Below are 14,689 nucleotides of genomic sequence, written 5' to 3'. Positions count from 1 at the left end.
CGTTGTCTGGATATGCTGTAGTGATACAGCATGAAAAACACAGACAATAAAATTGATGTTTTGATGTGTAGGTGATGAGAGAGTGGGAGGAGGCCGAGCGTCAGTCTAAGAGTCTGCCACGTGCTGACAAGAAGGCAGTCATCCAGGTGAGTCCCACCCATCTAAGCTTTCATCATATGGAAATTTCCATTAAAGGCAGCCTGGACAAGGTTTAATGGAAATGTTGCCTCTGGTGTATTGTTAAAACTGGGATCAGATTTCAGTCTCTCTCTCTCTCTCTCTCTCTCTCTCTCTCTACTTCCAAACCATTCATTACATTTTCTAACATCATCTTCTCACATTGCCCCCCCCCCACCTCTTCTCTTTTTCACTAATATTCTCAATTATTTCTAAACAGCACTTCCAGGAGAAGGTGGAGGCTTTGGAAAAGGAGGCAGCCAGCGAGAGGCAACAGCTAGTGGAAACTCATATGGCGCGTGTGGAGGCTCTTCTTAACGACCGCCGACGCCTTGCACTCGAGAGTTTTCTGAGTGCCCTGCAGGCAGATCAGCCACGGGTACGCACAACTGCACACTCACTGACACACACAGTGTGTTTGAATATGTCTCATGTTTCACTTTTTGCAACATGTGCCTCTTAGTCCCAAGTGTGCCTAAGGACTAAATCAAATGCAAACAAAATAATGGCCAAGAAGACATGCACACACTTTCACCTAGTTCGAGCTCCTGGTAATAACCCTCTCACCATCTGTGCTCTCCAGATGACACTGTTCTTTTTTCTCTCCATCCATTCTTTATGCTCCAGCACTTTTCCGACCCCTCTCCTCCTTTACACTCATTCGTTCTCTCTCTTCCTCCCTCCAGCCCTGCTCTAAAATCATTTTATTATTTTTCAAAGCCCATAGCGGATTGAATTTGACACCGTAGCATCGGGCTGAGACTGAATTCAATTCATCTAAAGCTTTTCCATTGTGGGACCCAGTATTCATATAGTGACGATAGCAACCGCAGCATTTTGAGTTGGGCAGTATCACAATCAAAATTGAACATTAAAAACGTATTTTTTTTCTTTGGTTAGTTTGGATTGCTATTTTACATTTTTACGGCTTTACATGTTGGCTGCTGTAACTCTGCTAAGAAATCACCAAGACTATAAAAAAAGCTCTTCCAGATACTAAAATCCCACTCATGTTATCTTGATGATTTTAAATGATTGCTACCTGTCATATATGTGGCTAGAAGTCTGGGAAGGAAGCAGGGCATCAAGGACTTTCCTCTTGAATCTTGAATATATGGCACATATAAATGAATGAAAGGATGGATAGAGGGACCTTTTATGAGTATTTAGGATTTAAAGTAATTTTCTTTTCTACCCTGATTATTTAAAGGCTTAAACAATGTTCAGGTGATCGTAAATAGTTCAATATGTTACACATTACTTTCAGATCAAACCTATCAACACATATTCTCATGCATCAAGTTCACATTAACATATGAATACATATTTATAGCAGTAAAACTCGCCTCGCCATATGGCTGCTGTTATCCTTCCCAGCTCTAAGTGCGAATCCCTAAGGCAGTGACAGGTTGAAGAGGAATGGCTGGCCATTTGGTGGATATTTTTCCACCAAGAAGAATGACTTCTTGTTCTCTTTCTGTCTCTCGCCCTCTCTTTCTCTCCCGCTCTCACCTTCTTTAGCCACGTCATGTGTTCAGTCTGTTGAAGAAGTATGTCCGCGCTGAGCAGAAGGACAGGCAACACACCCTGAAACACTTTGAGCATGTGCGTGTTGTCGACCCCAAGAAGGCCGCCCAGATTCGACCTCAGGTACACAAGCAGACCTCATATTCACAGTATATATGAAAATGAAATTTGGGCTATAAATAGAAGTAATGCATCCATTACCTTTTTTATATGCTGTTTGTACCTTGTTTATATCGTTTACAACAGTATACAGCAATTCTAATGCACATAAAATGATCAGTATTTGTTATTTGGGTTTAAATAATAGGATTACAGGGACATGGTGAAAGTTTACATGAAAAATCTAATTCTAATATATTTGCCCAACTAGTTACACTGTAATTAATTGTGTCCTGTCATTCTATAATGTCAAATGAGATTCTTTAATAAAGTTGCCTGAAATATTAGTAATAAAGCTCAGAAAACTGATCCTACATTCGATGTAAACTGTCCAGGCAGGTATCTTGCATGAGTATCCCATTATGGCCTTCTTGCCTAATATCACACCTCTGTGGGGGACAAAACCGAGATGCCAGAATGAGGGAAATTTGATCTAATCAATAGACATCTATTAGAAAGTAATCAATAAGAAATCTCTCAGACTGTTTTGAGGAAAATAATCCCCACTACTCTTTAAGTTTGACTGCTTTGCTGTTGTTGATCCCAAATGTCAACTGGTGGATTGTTGTTTTGGGGGAAAACAAGGTTTGCTTAGCCTTAGTTACTACTGTGTAATGTTGAAGCTTTTGTCAACCACCTAAAAAAGAAATCTTTTAGAAATCTTCAGTCAGCTCATGGATCGAAGAATGGAAGCAGTTTATTTAATAGTTAATAACAGAATTTCGAAATTGAAATACGAGCAGGGAATATATCCCAGAAGATTCATATGAAAAGAATGTGTCTTTTTTTAAAACTAAATCCGCTTCAAGGGATAAAGGGATCAAAGTTCCAGATGTCAGGACCTCTGGCTTTTTGTTCTCAGGTGTTGACCCACTTGCGTGTGATTGAGGAGCGGATGAACCAGTCTCTGGCGCTTCTGTACAAAGTTCCAGGTGTTTTGGAGGATATCCAGGACCAAGTTGGTGAGTGTTTTGTTTGTTTGTTTGTTTGTTTGTTTGTTTGTTTAATTTTGCATGAACATGTTTTAGCACACTGTGCCAGCCGATTCTTTGCTGTTTGATTAAATAAGTGTAGAAATATAGGAAAATATTTAAGGGAATGGTTGTGTGATGAGGCCCAAACAGGGAGGGGGAGTTCCAGCTAAGTGTTTTATTTCTCCTTTATTATAAAAAAAAGTGCTTTCTTTTTTCATTTTGTGATTCAATAAAGAAAACGTTTTGTAGTTTTGTGGCACGTTCACAAGGCCAAAATAGTTTAAAAACGTACTAACTGTTATAAAGTTACAGGAAATTCCAACCAGAAATGTTACAGGAAAATTTTCTTATAGACAGCTTCACTGTATTTATAATGATTTGGTATCAGTATACATCTTTAATTCGTACAATTATAGGTTTTATTCAACATCTTTCTAACCGATTTGAGAATTCAAAATATGCTATAATAGAACTATTCCATCATCTTGAGTGTTCTTGTCCTTCACACATCTTTTTTTGCCCTCCGTGTGTGCGTGCACACGTGTGTACATTGTATATTTGTGCCCTGTACGTCATTTGACCATCTGTGAGCCCCTGATTCAGTCACAGTCTATTTCTCTCTCTTTTACTCGCTTTGACTCTTTGCTCATCACCACGTCTGTCTTCCTCACTGCCTCCACTCTTGTGTAGTCATTAACATCAGTAAGTCTGTGATTTAAGCAGCCCCTGCTCTTCATGTTGCTTTACCTGCAATCTTGTCCTAAATTTCAATCATGTTTCTTTTCCTCTCAGGTGTTTTCATTATACTTTCCCAACACTTTCTTTGTCCTTTGCTCGTTTTTACAGCTTCTTCTTTTTTTGAATTCTTGTTTTCTCATGCAATAAATTGATTCGGTTCATTTTGCTTTGTTTGTGCGGCAATTCCTCTGTGTATGACGTTTTAATCTTGTTAACAGTCTGCCTGCTGGCTCAATTGGAATAAAAAAATAAGAATGCGTAGTCAAGCTAATCTAACTGAAATTTCTGGGTAATTTAATGGTCAGTGATTCTTCTACTATATAATGTATTATGATTACAGTACTTGTACAATAGAAATGCATTTAGAGTATGTGCATTTTAAATGAATACATAATTAAAAACTGGGACTGTGGGTTCATGATTCTCATTTTATAAGATTTTGGATGACTGCAGGATTCAACTGCCTGTTATAGCATTAAAATAAAAAAATTATAAACTATATAAAAGCCGGTAGCATAAGTCAAGTGTGATAGTCTTTTGCCTATCATTATTATTCTGCATCACTAAACTCTAATGTCATATGCTATAAAAGCCACCCACTGCACCATCAAGCCAGAGCTCATTCATTCGATTTTTTTCCCGCTGTAAACACAGTGTTTCAGACAGTTAATCTCTCTTTTTTTTTCCCGTTTAACAGAACTATTACAGCATGAGCAGCAGGAGATGTCTGCACAGTTAGCATCACTACAGAGTGACATGAGAATAAGCTATGGCAATGACGCCCTGATGCCCGACAGCACCGCCCCACTCGACCTACTGCCGTCTGAGGACTCCGAGCACCTGGGCTTCATTCACCCTGAAAGTTTTAATCAGCCCAACACGGAGAACCATGGTACACACAAACACACTCATACAGTCAGACAGTGTTCATAGATGATGTCACCATTGTAAGATTTTAAGCACCTACTTACTGAAACCTCAAGGGTTTAATGTTTAAGAGAATCCCTTTAAGAAGCCTCTGTTTTGAGTCAGTGAGTGAATGTAAGTGAGCTGTTACACAGTTACATGCAGAGAACACTCAGCTGACACTGGCCATGCAATGTCCTACAGATTTATAAATTTTTTTCTGAATCTACAATATGTATATACACTCACTGTTCACTTTATTATATACACCTACACATTCATGCAGTTACCTAATCAGCCAATCATTTGGCAGCAGCACAATGCTGGACAGTAAGTGTATATACAGTGCCCTCCTCTAATATTGGCACCCTTTGTGATGATTAACTAAGAAAATTTTATCTTTGTGTTACCTCATATTTATACACCTATAAAACAGAAAGGCATGGTTGAACGATTTCTTCCTTAATTAAATGAATGCTAAACCATTTAATATACTCAAAAAAACAAACAATTATTTATCTATTAGTCAGACGAAAGTTATCATATTATGATTTTATGAATTCAAATATGTATATTGAGTAAGAGATTGAAAACACAATTAAACTCTGTAAACATGTACACATAAAAAACACCATAACTAATATAACATGTACGCTCATAATAAACGCTTCTATCTCCACAGTTGAGCCTGTTGATGTTCGTCCCTTCCCTGACAGAGGTCTTCCCACTCGTCCAGGTACATTTACTAAATACAATGTGCTGCATTTCTAAGAAAAGTTAGTAACAAATGTTTATTTTAAATTAATTTATGGAGCTTAGCATAGGTTTTAGTATTCACTTACTGCTTGTGAGGTAAATAACATTTTAATTCAAAACATTAAATAGCCCAGTGAAGTATTACACTTGAATTAATAGTGTAACTGTGAGCATCACTATAGTATTATGATAGATTCTTGGATTCCCGAAAGTGTTAAGTTCAGAAAATTATCTACTAGAAAGTCCTAGTTTTACATTTTAATTTAATTAATTTAATTACTTCTATCATTTTCATACCCTACATTCTACTTTGCTCTGTTTGGTTTCAGTGTCTGGTCTGAAGCCTGAGGATGTTCCTGAACTGAGAATGGAGGCAGAGGAGAGACACAATGCTGCGTATGAAGTGCACCACCAAAAACTGGTACGTATCCACGACAAGAATGCTCCGAAATCTTTGATTTAAAAATAATTCAACAGCCAGGCATCGTCATTATACACATTTATAGGTAATTTGTTTTTTGAGCAAAGGAACATTCTAATATCTAGAAAAGAGGTTATTGTAAATTTGAAATTATATAATAATATTTGTAGAACTAGAAAGATGGTGATTCACAAAATTGCTTTGTTGTTCTAGAATTGTTTTTTGTTGAAATTGCTCATATTAACATTAAATGACTTTACAAACTTCCCTGAACACACATAAATGTAGTCCTGTGTAACACACATTTCCAAATGCCACTCTGACATGTGAACAGTTTTATACATTCCGTTACTTTAAAACACACACACACACACACACACACACACACACACACACACACACACACACACACACTTGACATCACTATTTCCGGACACCAGCCCCCTGCACTCCTGTGATCGGATATAAACTAGTGCCAGGAAAAGAGCAGCTTCGTCCTTGTTACCATGCCACCAGGTCAAGTTGGCATGGCAACACAGACCCACTGAGATGGCAGCTGCTGCATCTTCTCTTGAGCATCCTCCCTAGTGACAGAATTCTCTCTACCAGTAGATAGTGGGACGTGTCTTCCTTTTTTTCTTCTTCTTCTTTTTTTTAACCATTTAGTTTTCTGTCTTCTCTCCTACTCGTTAGGTTTTCTTTGCCGAAGACGTCAGCTCTAACAAGGGTGCTATTATTGGCCTGATGGTAGGAGGTGTCGTCATAGCGACTGTCATTGTCATCACTCTTGTAATGCTGCGAAAGAAGCAGTACACATCCATCCATCACGGCGTGATTGAGGTCAGTGCGTGTGTCCTCACATTACAAATGGTCTAAAACAGTCAACAGTTCTGAAGTAAAGACTCCCACTGGGATTTTTCCTATAACCTGATTTAAAAACCTCTAATCATTGATACAGTTAGACCTCTCCTTACAGAAAACGTACTCGTAACATAATCTTGTATATCACGGAAAAGATTTAAGGGAAAGTTTTTGCCTGATTAACTTTAAAAGCGAGGATAAATAAAAGAGAGGGTGGTAAAGGAATGACTTTTTTGGAGGACTTTTTACATAAAACTGACAATGTTTTTGACATTCAATGCATAATAAATTTAGCTGTTGCAATTTTACAGTGAGTTAATAAAATTTTCACTATATATGTAATAATTGAATTAATAATTTAATCATATAATATGTATAATAGAAATATATTATGCATGTTATTGTGCCCACCCTGTGCCATGGGGAAAAAATGGTTAGCAAAAAGGATGAGACCGCTGATGTAACGCACACCTGCCATGAAATACTCCAGTGTGCTTTTCTTTCACCTAGACACCATGAGAGATGCACATAAATATGAATAGTTGAATTTAACGTTTTGTTTTGTTTTGTTTTTACAGGTGGATGCTGCCATCACTCCAGAAGAGCGCCACCTTTCTAAGATGCAGCAGAACGGCTACGAGAATCCAACCTATAAATTCTTTGAGCAGATGAACTAATGGTCCATGTGCTAGGCTGTAGTCCCCTAAACCCCTAACCCCTACCCTGATCTGGACAGTGTAGGGAAGGACTCACTCCATGTAGTACATATCTTGTCACTTGTGATTGGTCACTTGTCAAAAAGATGCATACAAAACTGTAAAATCTCTCAATAAGCACTGATTCAGGGTCAGGTGTTGGGATTTTTTTTTCTTGATTAGAATAAAACTTTTATGTGAGTGTCCCCCTTACTGTCCATTCCCACACTACTTTAACTGCTGAACACTGGGATAGAACTGATTAGTGTTAAAAACACTATTCCTCTTTTTTCCCTCTCCTTATTCAATTCCTGTCCGTATCCTGTTGTGTGCTTTGATGACAGCTGTGCTGTGTGGATTAAAAAAAAGGATTAAAATCATGACAATACGATTATAGTGATAACCCTAATGTACTCTTGAATGAATTCTTAATTTGAAGATTTTTTTTCAAGAAAAAAAAAACGGATAAAGAGAACGTTTTTTTTTGTTGCGTCTAATGTATTGTCGTAATGCAGAAAAGAATAGCTGTACCTATTTAGTGCATGATAAAAAAAAAATGAAGAAAAACTTGTCTGAATGGGTTCTTTTCCATGTAGAGATTGTAATTTTAGCAGGGTTTCATCATTTACATTTATCTCCTCATGAACATGAATTCAGATTCACTAATGAGCAACACAACTACCGGTAGTCAAATTGGTATTCTGCTTTGATGATTTTTTTTTTTTTTTTTTTTACAGATGTGATTTTTAAGAACCGTGATTATTATAATATTTTTTTTTCCTCATTTACCTTTATTTTCTACTTTGAGTTCCTCCAGCTACTGGGGGCTGGAAAATCAGTGTCTATATTTCTATCTTGATGTGTTCTCATCTAATGCATTGCAGAGATCCATTTTGTCTCTATTCGTATCTTTTTTTATTATTATTATTTTTTCTTGCTACCCCCTTCTCTCTCTCTCTCTCGCTCGCTCTCCCTTTCTCTGTTTCTGCACTATTTAATTTCAGTTTCCGTTTGGATTCACATGGTTGGATGTGTTTTTTGTAATGGGTTTTCAGGATCTAGGGTATTTAGGGTTTGGGAGGTAGGGATTCACTGTATGTGTTTGTATGTTCTTTCCAGTGAAGTTTGTGTTTTTGTACAATCCCATGTGAAGTAAAAACATATAAATATACCCTTCTTTCCTTCAGCCTCTTGTTTCCTAGAACACAGTTGTACCAAAGAGGCTTTTTCCCCCTCTCATGTCTCATTTCTGATGATTTCTGCTGCAGTGCAGAACTGGGTGTGATTACACTGAAACAAGTGAAAGACAGACATGAAGGATGGAAGGAAACGAGATAAAAAAAAATGTTACGGAGAAAGTCTTTAATGACAGTACAATCTCTTTTCTGTCTTTGTCTTGTGCTATGTTTTAGTTGGTTTTTATGGAGGTTGCCAGATTGGATCCATGTAAGCCAGTTGCTTTCACTCGGGTATAAATCATTGCACATAACACAGAGGGATATGAGGTCGACTTAGCAAGTGGGTTTAAATGGGAAAGCAGTCAGTTAACATCCGAATCATTTATTCCTCTGATTTAAATAAGGCAAATTAATATTTTTTTGTGGTTGGTCCTTACACTGCACATAATCCTCTCGGCCTGAAACCCTTCGCTCAGCTCTTCTGATGAATGTGACACAAACTACACTTTCCATCTTAGCATGCATTGAAACATCTGCACTGCTGTAGTCAGTGTCTTTCAACAAACAGAATGTGTTCAAATGAAACTCAATGTTTTCGTGAACATCATGTTTTCTTGGGATTCTTTTGTTTGAGCTATTTGGGTAATCCTTTAAAAAAAAGGTGATGTAAATGACTGAGATCGGTGGTTAAATAGATAAAGTGATTGTGGTTACAGTTTTCTGACTGAGGAATTAGGATGCAGTAATGCACTGCATTGTAGATACAGAAAGCAGGATTCATTTTCAATCTGTGTGACTTTTTCTTCCTCTGTGTAAGTGTATGGAACATTTGCTTTGACTGGAAACACTATGCTTTATACACTGTATTCCATAAATAAAGTTCTGAATGTACATACAAGATATTATGTGGTGTGACCTCTTTTTATGTTTTTATAGACTATGTTGCCATGTCTGGCAACCTCAATAAAAACCCTGGACCAGATATAACATTTTAATATTTTTCCCAGAGAGTTTAATATGACTGTTTCTTTCCAAAAGAAAAACAAACACAAAGGGACAGGACTAAATTTGGTTTCAGTGAACCAATGAAACTGTGCTGACCTTTACATAATAACACCTTCAATAAATGAGAGACTGAAAGATTACTGCTGCTCTTTCTTTCCCTGGTGGGAAGCAAATTATTCTTATTCGATATAAATACCAAATCATAAAATAAATAAATAAAATAATATTTTTCTAAATAAATGGCTGTGTATATGTGTATGGAGTATGGTAATAAACAGTAGGTCTGTAAAAATATTAAAATCTTTGAGATTTTATTTAAAATGGATCAAACTCAATTTTGGACATTAATCTGCAAACATTTGTGCACATTTGTTTTCATTTTCTCAGCTGTCCAAATATGTCAAGCTGTACAGAAGCAAAATTTTGACACAAATGTTTCAAAGTTTTTTTTTAGGGTTCAGAAATTATATTTTAAAATGCAACCCCACCGCCCCACTGTCCACCCCCTCAAAAAATTTTGTATCTTATTCAGTATTTCATTGTTCACAAATTCAGTTTTGAAATATACTTAAAAAACATTCATTGTTTTCCTACAAAGTTACATGGTAGTTCAGTGGTTAAAGTGTTGGCCCTTGGAGTGGAAGGTTGCGACCACCAAGCTGCCATTGCTGGGAACTTGAATAAGACCTTTAAAACAGTAATGCTGAGGTGGATAAATGAGCTTCTTGTAAGTCGTGCTGGATAAGGGTCTGCCAAATCCTATAAATGTAAATCCACCCCAAATTACATATTTTGTTACATCAACAAATCTCAACCTTGGATTTGAATCTGGCTTTTAAATCTCAAGGACATGCTGTGTTAGTCGTGGTTGTTATACATGAATTCTCTGTGTTAAAAGCAGCTAATAGACAAGGAAAAAATAGTTCAGATTTTCAGTAAATATGATGGTGCTACACATAATAAAAAGAACTCCTTAATACTGTATCTAACAAATTTTGTAGTATTGCAACTTCAAACTAATATGGACTTAATTGGGATAATAATGTCATGTTATAAATAGCCGATAATATAACCAATGATAAGTTTGCTTTATTTATCATTGTTAATAATTTTGCATTTCAGGATAGTGCTTGAAAGCTCCTACTGAAAAAAAGTACTGACCTGTGTGCATTCCCATTTGCAAATTGATATAAAAGAGGTTTATTAATATGCTGCACTGCCAATGCCTTTGATAAAACAGATGGGATCTGTCAGAGCATGACCATTTTTGAAGGTCTGTTGAGGTTTCAACTAAGTTTTTATGAATTGGTGAATAGGACTGCTGCCAGATTTTGGGGCCACTATCTGACATAATCAGTCTAATAGACAGACCTCTCTTAGAGGGTGAACATCTGTTTATGTTATGAGCCTTCTTGCACACTTCAGCACTGTTGGCTCATTTTACTTTTCCGGGTGTGAGTACATGATCTTTCCTGACAAGCCTTTGTGATACAGCTGAAAGGTGCTGAGCATTCAGCTAAGAGTTGGAAACCCATCAACAAATAATGGGTTTCCTCCCTTGAGATGCTTTGTCAATGCTTTAATGTTTGTATGTGATTCTTTCGGTCTTCAGTATTGCCTTGAGTAAGTGAAAAGCATGCTCAATTGGGTCAGGTCTCTGTCTCAGTCATTTAAGTACATTTCATTTCTTTTTCTTAAAAAGCTCTTGAGCTGCTTTTGCTGTATGTTTGGATTGTTATCTGTCTGTACCATGAAGCATAGTCCTATTCATTTTACACCATTTTCAAAACAATTTATTTCAACTTTATCTGTATTGTTCAATTGGAACTGTCCTAAAGCAGCATTTAACTGAATCTGACCAGAAAGTATACGTCTATACATTTTTATACACATAAAACTCAGTTACACCTTCAATAGCCATTCTGTGCTCTAGTAATATTGGCAAACATTAGTAAATAAAACCAAACAAAGCTGTGAAAAACAGACTTATTTTGTTCAGCCAAATTCACAAAATGAATCCACTCTCATGGATATCAAACAACACAACACACTGATATTTAAATGTATTTGTAAAATATATGCGTGGCACAATTATTGGCATACTTTGTGCTAACTCCCTAAAAGATGACAGCTCTGATTCTTCTCCGATAATGCCTTATGAGGTTGGAGAATACGTGACAAGGCCTCTGAGACCTCTCCTCCACACAGAATCTCTGCAGAAAATTTTCTCAAGGTTTATGCTGATGGACTCTCCTTTTAAGTTCAGATTAGTTTTTCAAGTCAAGGAATTGAGATGGCCATGGCTGGACCTTGATTTTTTGATCAGTAAAACATTTTATATGTTGATTTTGAAATGTGTTTTTGATCATTGACCTTCTGGAAGATACAACCATAGGCCATTTTGAGTTTGCCAATCAAGGTTGCCATGTATCCTGACAAAATGCCCAGGTCTTTTGACAGAAAAACAGACCCCAAATCATTAAAGAGCCACCTTCCTAACAACTTAATATAGGTAATGTTAGATTGGTTTGGAGATGTTCTGACCTCAAGATGCAACTAACGTATGCAACGTTTGTGATTCTTGTATCTAATAGATCCTCTTTACAGTGCATTGAGACAATATAAATACACATTCTCTTCCAGGCTGATGTATTTTATTTCCAGGTGACACTTTTTAATTATTGCCATGATGGTGGAAATATGCATTGTTAATGCATTTGATATTTTAGCTACACTATATTGTCAATAGTTTGCAGACACCTGGTCATAAGTTTGGTATGTGATTTTTGAGTATTGCATTCCACACTTAGTACCAATTTGCTAATATAATTCTCTCCACTCTTCTGGGAAGATCTCCCACTAGATTTTGGAGTGTGCTTTTGGACATTTACGTTCATCAGCCGCACAGGTGTTAGTAAAGTCAGGTACTGATGTATGAGAGGTAAGGAGTCATGAGGTTCAGTCAGCGTTCCAATTCATCCCAAAAGTGTTAGTAGGGTTGAGATCCAAGCTCTATAGAAGGCCACTTAAGATCTTCCTCCCCAACCCTTATCTTAATAGAGCTCACTTTGTGGAAAGGGGCATTGCCATGTTGGAACAGATTTGGGTTCCAAGTGACTTATTAACTTATTAATTATATCACATCCAAAGAAATCCTATACAACTGTGTGCCTCAAGCTTTGGGGTAACAGTTTGGAGAAGAAGCACATATGGCAGGAAATGGCTATTTACTTTATATGTATACCCTTGAGAAACAGGAAATGATGATTGAATAATTACCTGTTACTAGTTACCCAGATATGCTCAAATGTAAAATACCAATGGGAATATATTTCAAATTTATTTTTTGTTTGCACTTGTTGAGTATTTGTGTGATTAAAAGGCTAGGGTTAGAGTTGAGGTTAGGGCTAACAATAAATAAGTATTTTTTTTACAGTCTTCTTGGTTCATATTTACTAAAGGTGCCAATAAAAGTGGAGGGTACTGTATATGCCCATGCCATAACACTGCCTCCACTATGTGTGAGCTATGATTCTTTCGCTCGAGTCCTTTGTTTTCTTCTTTATACTCTTTTCTACCCATCATTCTGGTATGAGTTGATTTTTAGTTTTATTTTTGTTCAAAGAATGAGTTTTTATTTTTTTAAACTTATCAAATTCTAAATACCAAAGGTTTACCTTTCTGTAAACATCTGTATTTACATTCATTAAGGAATCTCTTAGGTGTAGACTTTGAAAATGATACACCTACCACCTAATCACTCTATATATATATACATACATATATATATATATATATATATATATATATATATATATATATATATATATATATATATATATATATATATATATATTAGAAATTAGCCTACAAGCTAATTTGCAATATAGCTGCAAGCAGAAATGAATAAGGCCTAAGCAATAAAGGACAACAGGAAGCCATTGGTACTATACAATACTAAATTATACTACATTTGATGCAAAAGGTCCATCTGTTGCTTATAATCACCTCATTTTCTGTTTTTTTTTTTTTTGGTCACTCTACCAAATCACAAGTGATTTCAAATCTGTTTTGAATCTGCTCTCAAATTTATTTGCATATAATAGATGAAGCAAGAAATTGTTTTTAGACTGATCCTATTATACCATAACCAATCTTCATATACCATAACCAATTATACCCATAACTCATTATACCGTTACAGTATATTTTCTGAATTTTCATTTTCATTTCACATTTTTATATGCCATTTTCTTGTTTGTCAGATAACAAATTTAACAAGCCCAAGTCTCTGCAGCTCCTATGGGATCAGGAGAAAGATGAATCATGAGTGCCGTTTAACCTAAAAAAGATTAAAATATCCTCTAGGGGGCAGACTTATCCACAAATATTGAAAATATTGTCCGACATTAAACCGGTCTGTGGCACAAAAAAGGTTGGGGACCACTGCTTTAGAAGAAGGTCGTTTTTTGTCTGATTGAGGTTTGGATTGGTCTCCTGATCATCTCTTCCAAATGCCATTGTTGTTATACAGTACGTTTGTGGTAGAAGTGAAAATATTATTTTCAGATTCTAGACAGCCAACTTCTTGCTTGAGAAATCACACATTTCTTCTATTATTTACAGCAGTTGCCTCCCTTATCAAGAGCAACTTATAACTGAGCAGTTGAGGGTTAAGGGCCTTGCTCACGGGCCCAGCAGAGGCAGCTAGTGACCTTCAGATCCAAAATCCAATGTTTTAAAAATTGATCTACCACCTCCCATAGTTTCACCAAACCTCAGAATTTATATGAAAAACAACTTAAAACAAAACTCACCACAAATATGAGTAAGAGCTTTTTTTTTTTTGTTTTGGTTTTTTTGTTAGATGGGTCTCTGAAAATGAGGAGAACTCGTAATTTAAATATAAGAAAACTTTTTACTATAATTCTTACATTCTGTAAAAGTATCCATAAGGCAGTGTCTATTGTTAAAGCCGCTATAGAAATTCAATTGAATTGAATTGAATTAAAATGTCTTACTCAGTTTTTAGTCAGTTCATGAATTTTTCCATTGTGTGTTTGTGGATTTAGAGAAAGCGCACGACAGGGTGCCAAGAGAGAAGTCTGGTATTGTATGAGGAAGTCAGGTGTGTCAGAGAAGTATGTGAGGGTGGTGCAGTGTACAGTAGGAACGACAGGCTGGTTCAAGGTGGAGGTTGGACTGCATTCAAAGGATCGACTCTAAACCCTTTCCTGTTTGCAGTGGTGATGGACAGGTTGACGGACGAGGTCAGACAGGAGTCTCCATTGA

At 36.4% G+C, this 14,689-nt stretch overlaps 1 protein-coding gene across 2 annotated transcripts in view; it reads left to right on the top strand.

The window, feature by feature from the left end:
- The window catches only part of appa (amyloid beta (A4) precursor protein a), a 29,971-nt gene extending 20,679 nt beyond the window's left edge, over positions 1-9,292 (top strand). For both annotated transcript variants that reach the window (XM_046838381.1, XM_046838380.1), the window contains 9 exons: positions 72-146; positions 398-556; positions 1,699-1,827; positions 2,726-2,825; positions 4,273-4,467; positions 5,164-5,217; positions 5,567-5,658; positions 6,352-6,498; positions 7,098-9,292. In XM_046838381.1, the coding sequence (XP_046694337.1) occupies positions 72-146; positions 398-556; positions 1,699-1,827; positions 2,726-2,825; positions 4,273-4,467; positions 5,164-5,217; positions 5,567-5,658; positions 6,352-6,498; positions 7,098-7,196 (1,050 nt within the window). In that variant the 3' untranslated portion in view covers positions 7,197-9,292. The remainder of the gene's footprint in view (positions 1-71; positions 147-397; positions 557-1,698; positions 1,828-2,725; positions 2,826-4,272; positions 4,468-5,163; positions 5,218-5,566; positions 5,659-6,351; positions 6,499-7,097) is intronic.
- The last annotated feature ends 5,397 nt before the right edge of the window (positions 9,293-14,689 follow it).

The sequence above is a fragment of the Silurus meridionalis genome, chromosome 24, assembly GCF_014805685.1.
Source record: "Silurus meridionalis isolate SWU-2019-XX chromosome 24, ASM1480568v1, whole genome shotgun sequence".
Classification (NCBI taxonomy): Eukaryota; Metazoa; Chordata; class Actinopteri; order Siluriformes; family Siluridae; genus Silurus; species Silurus meridionalis.
The sequence above is the reverse complement of the archived record's forward strand: the minus strand, read 5'-3'. Positions and strand labels throughout refer to the sequence as shown.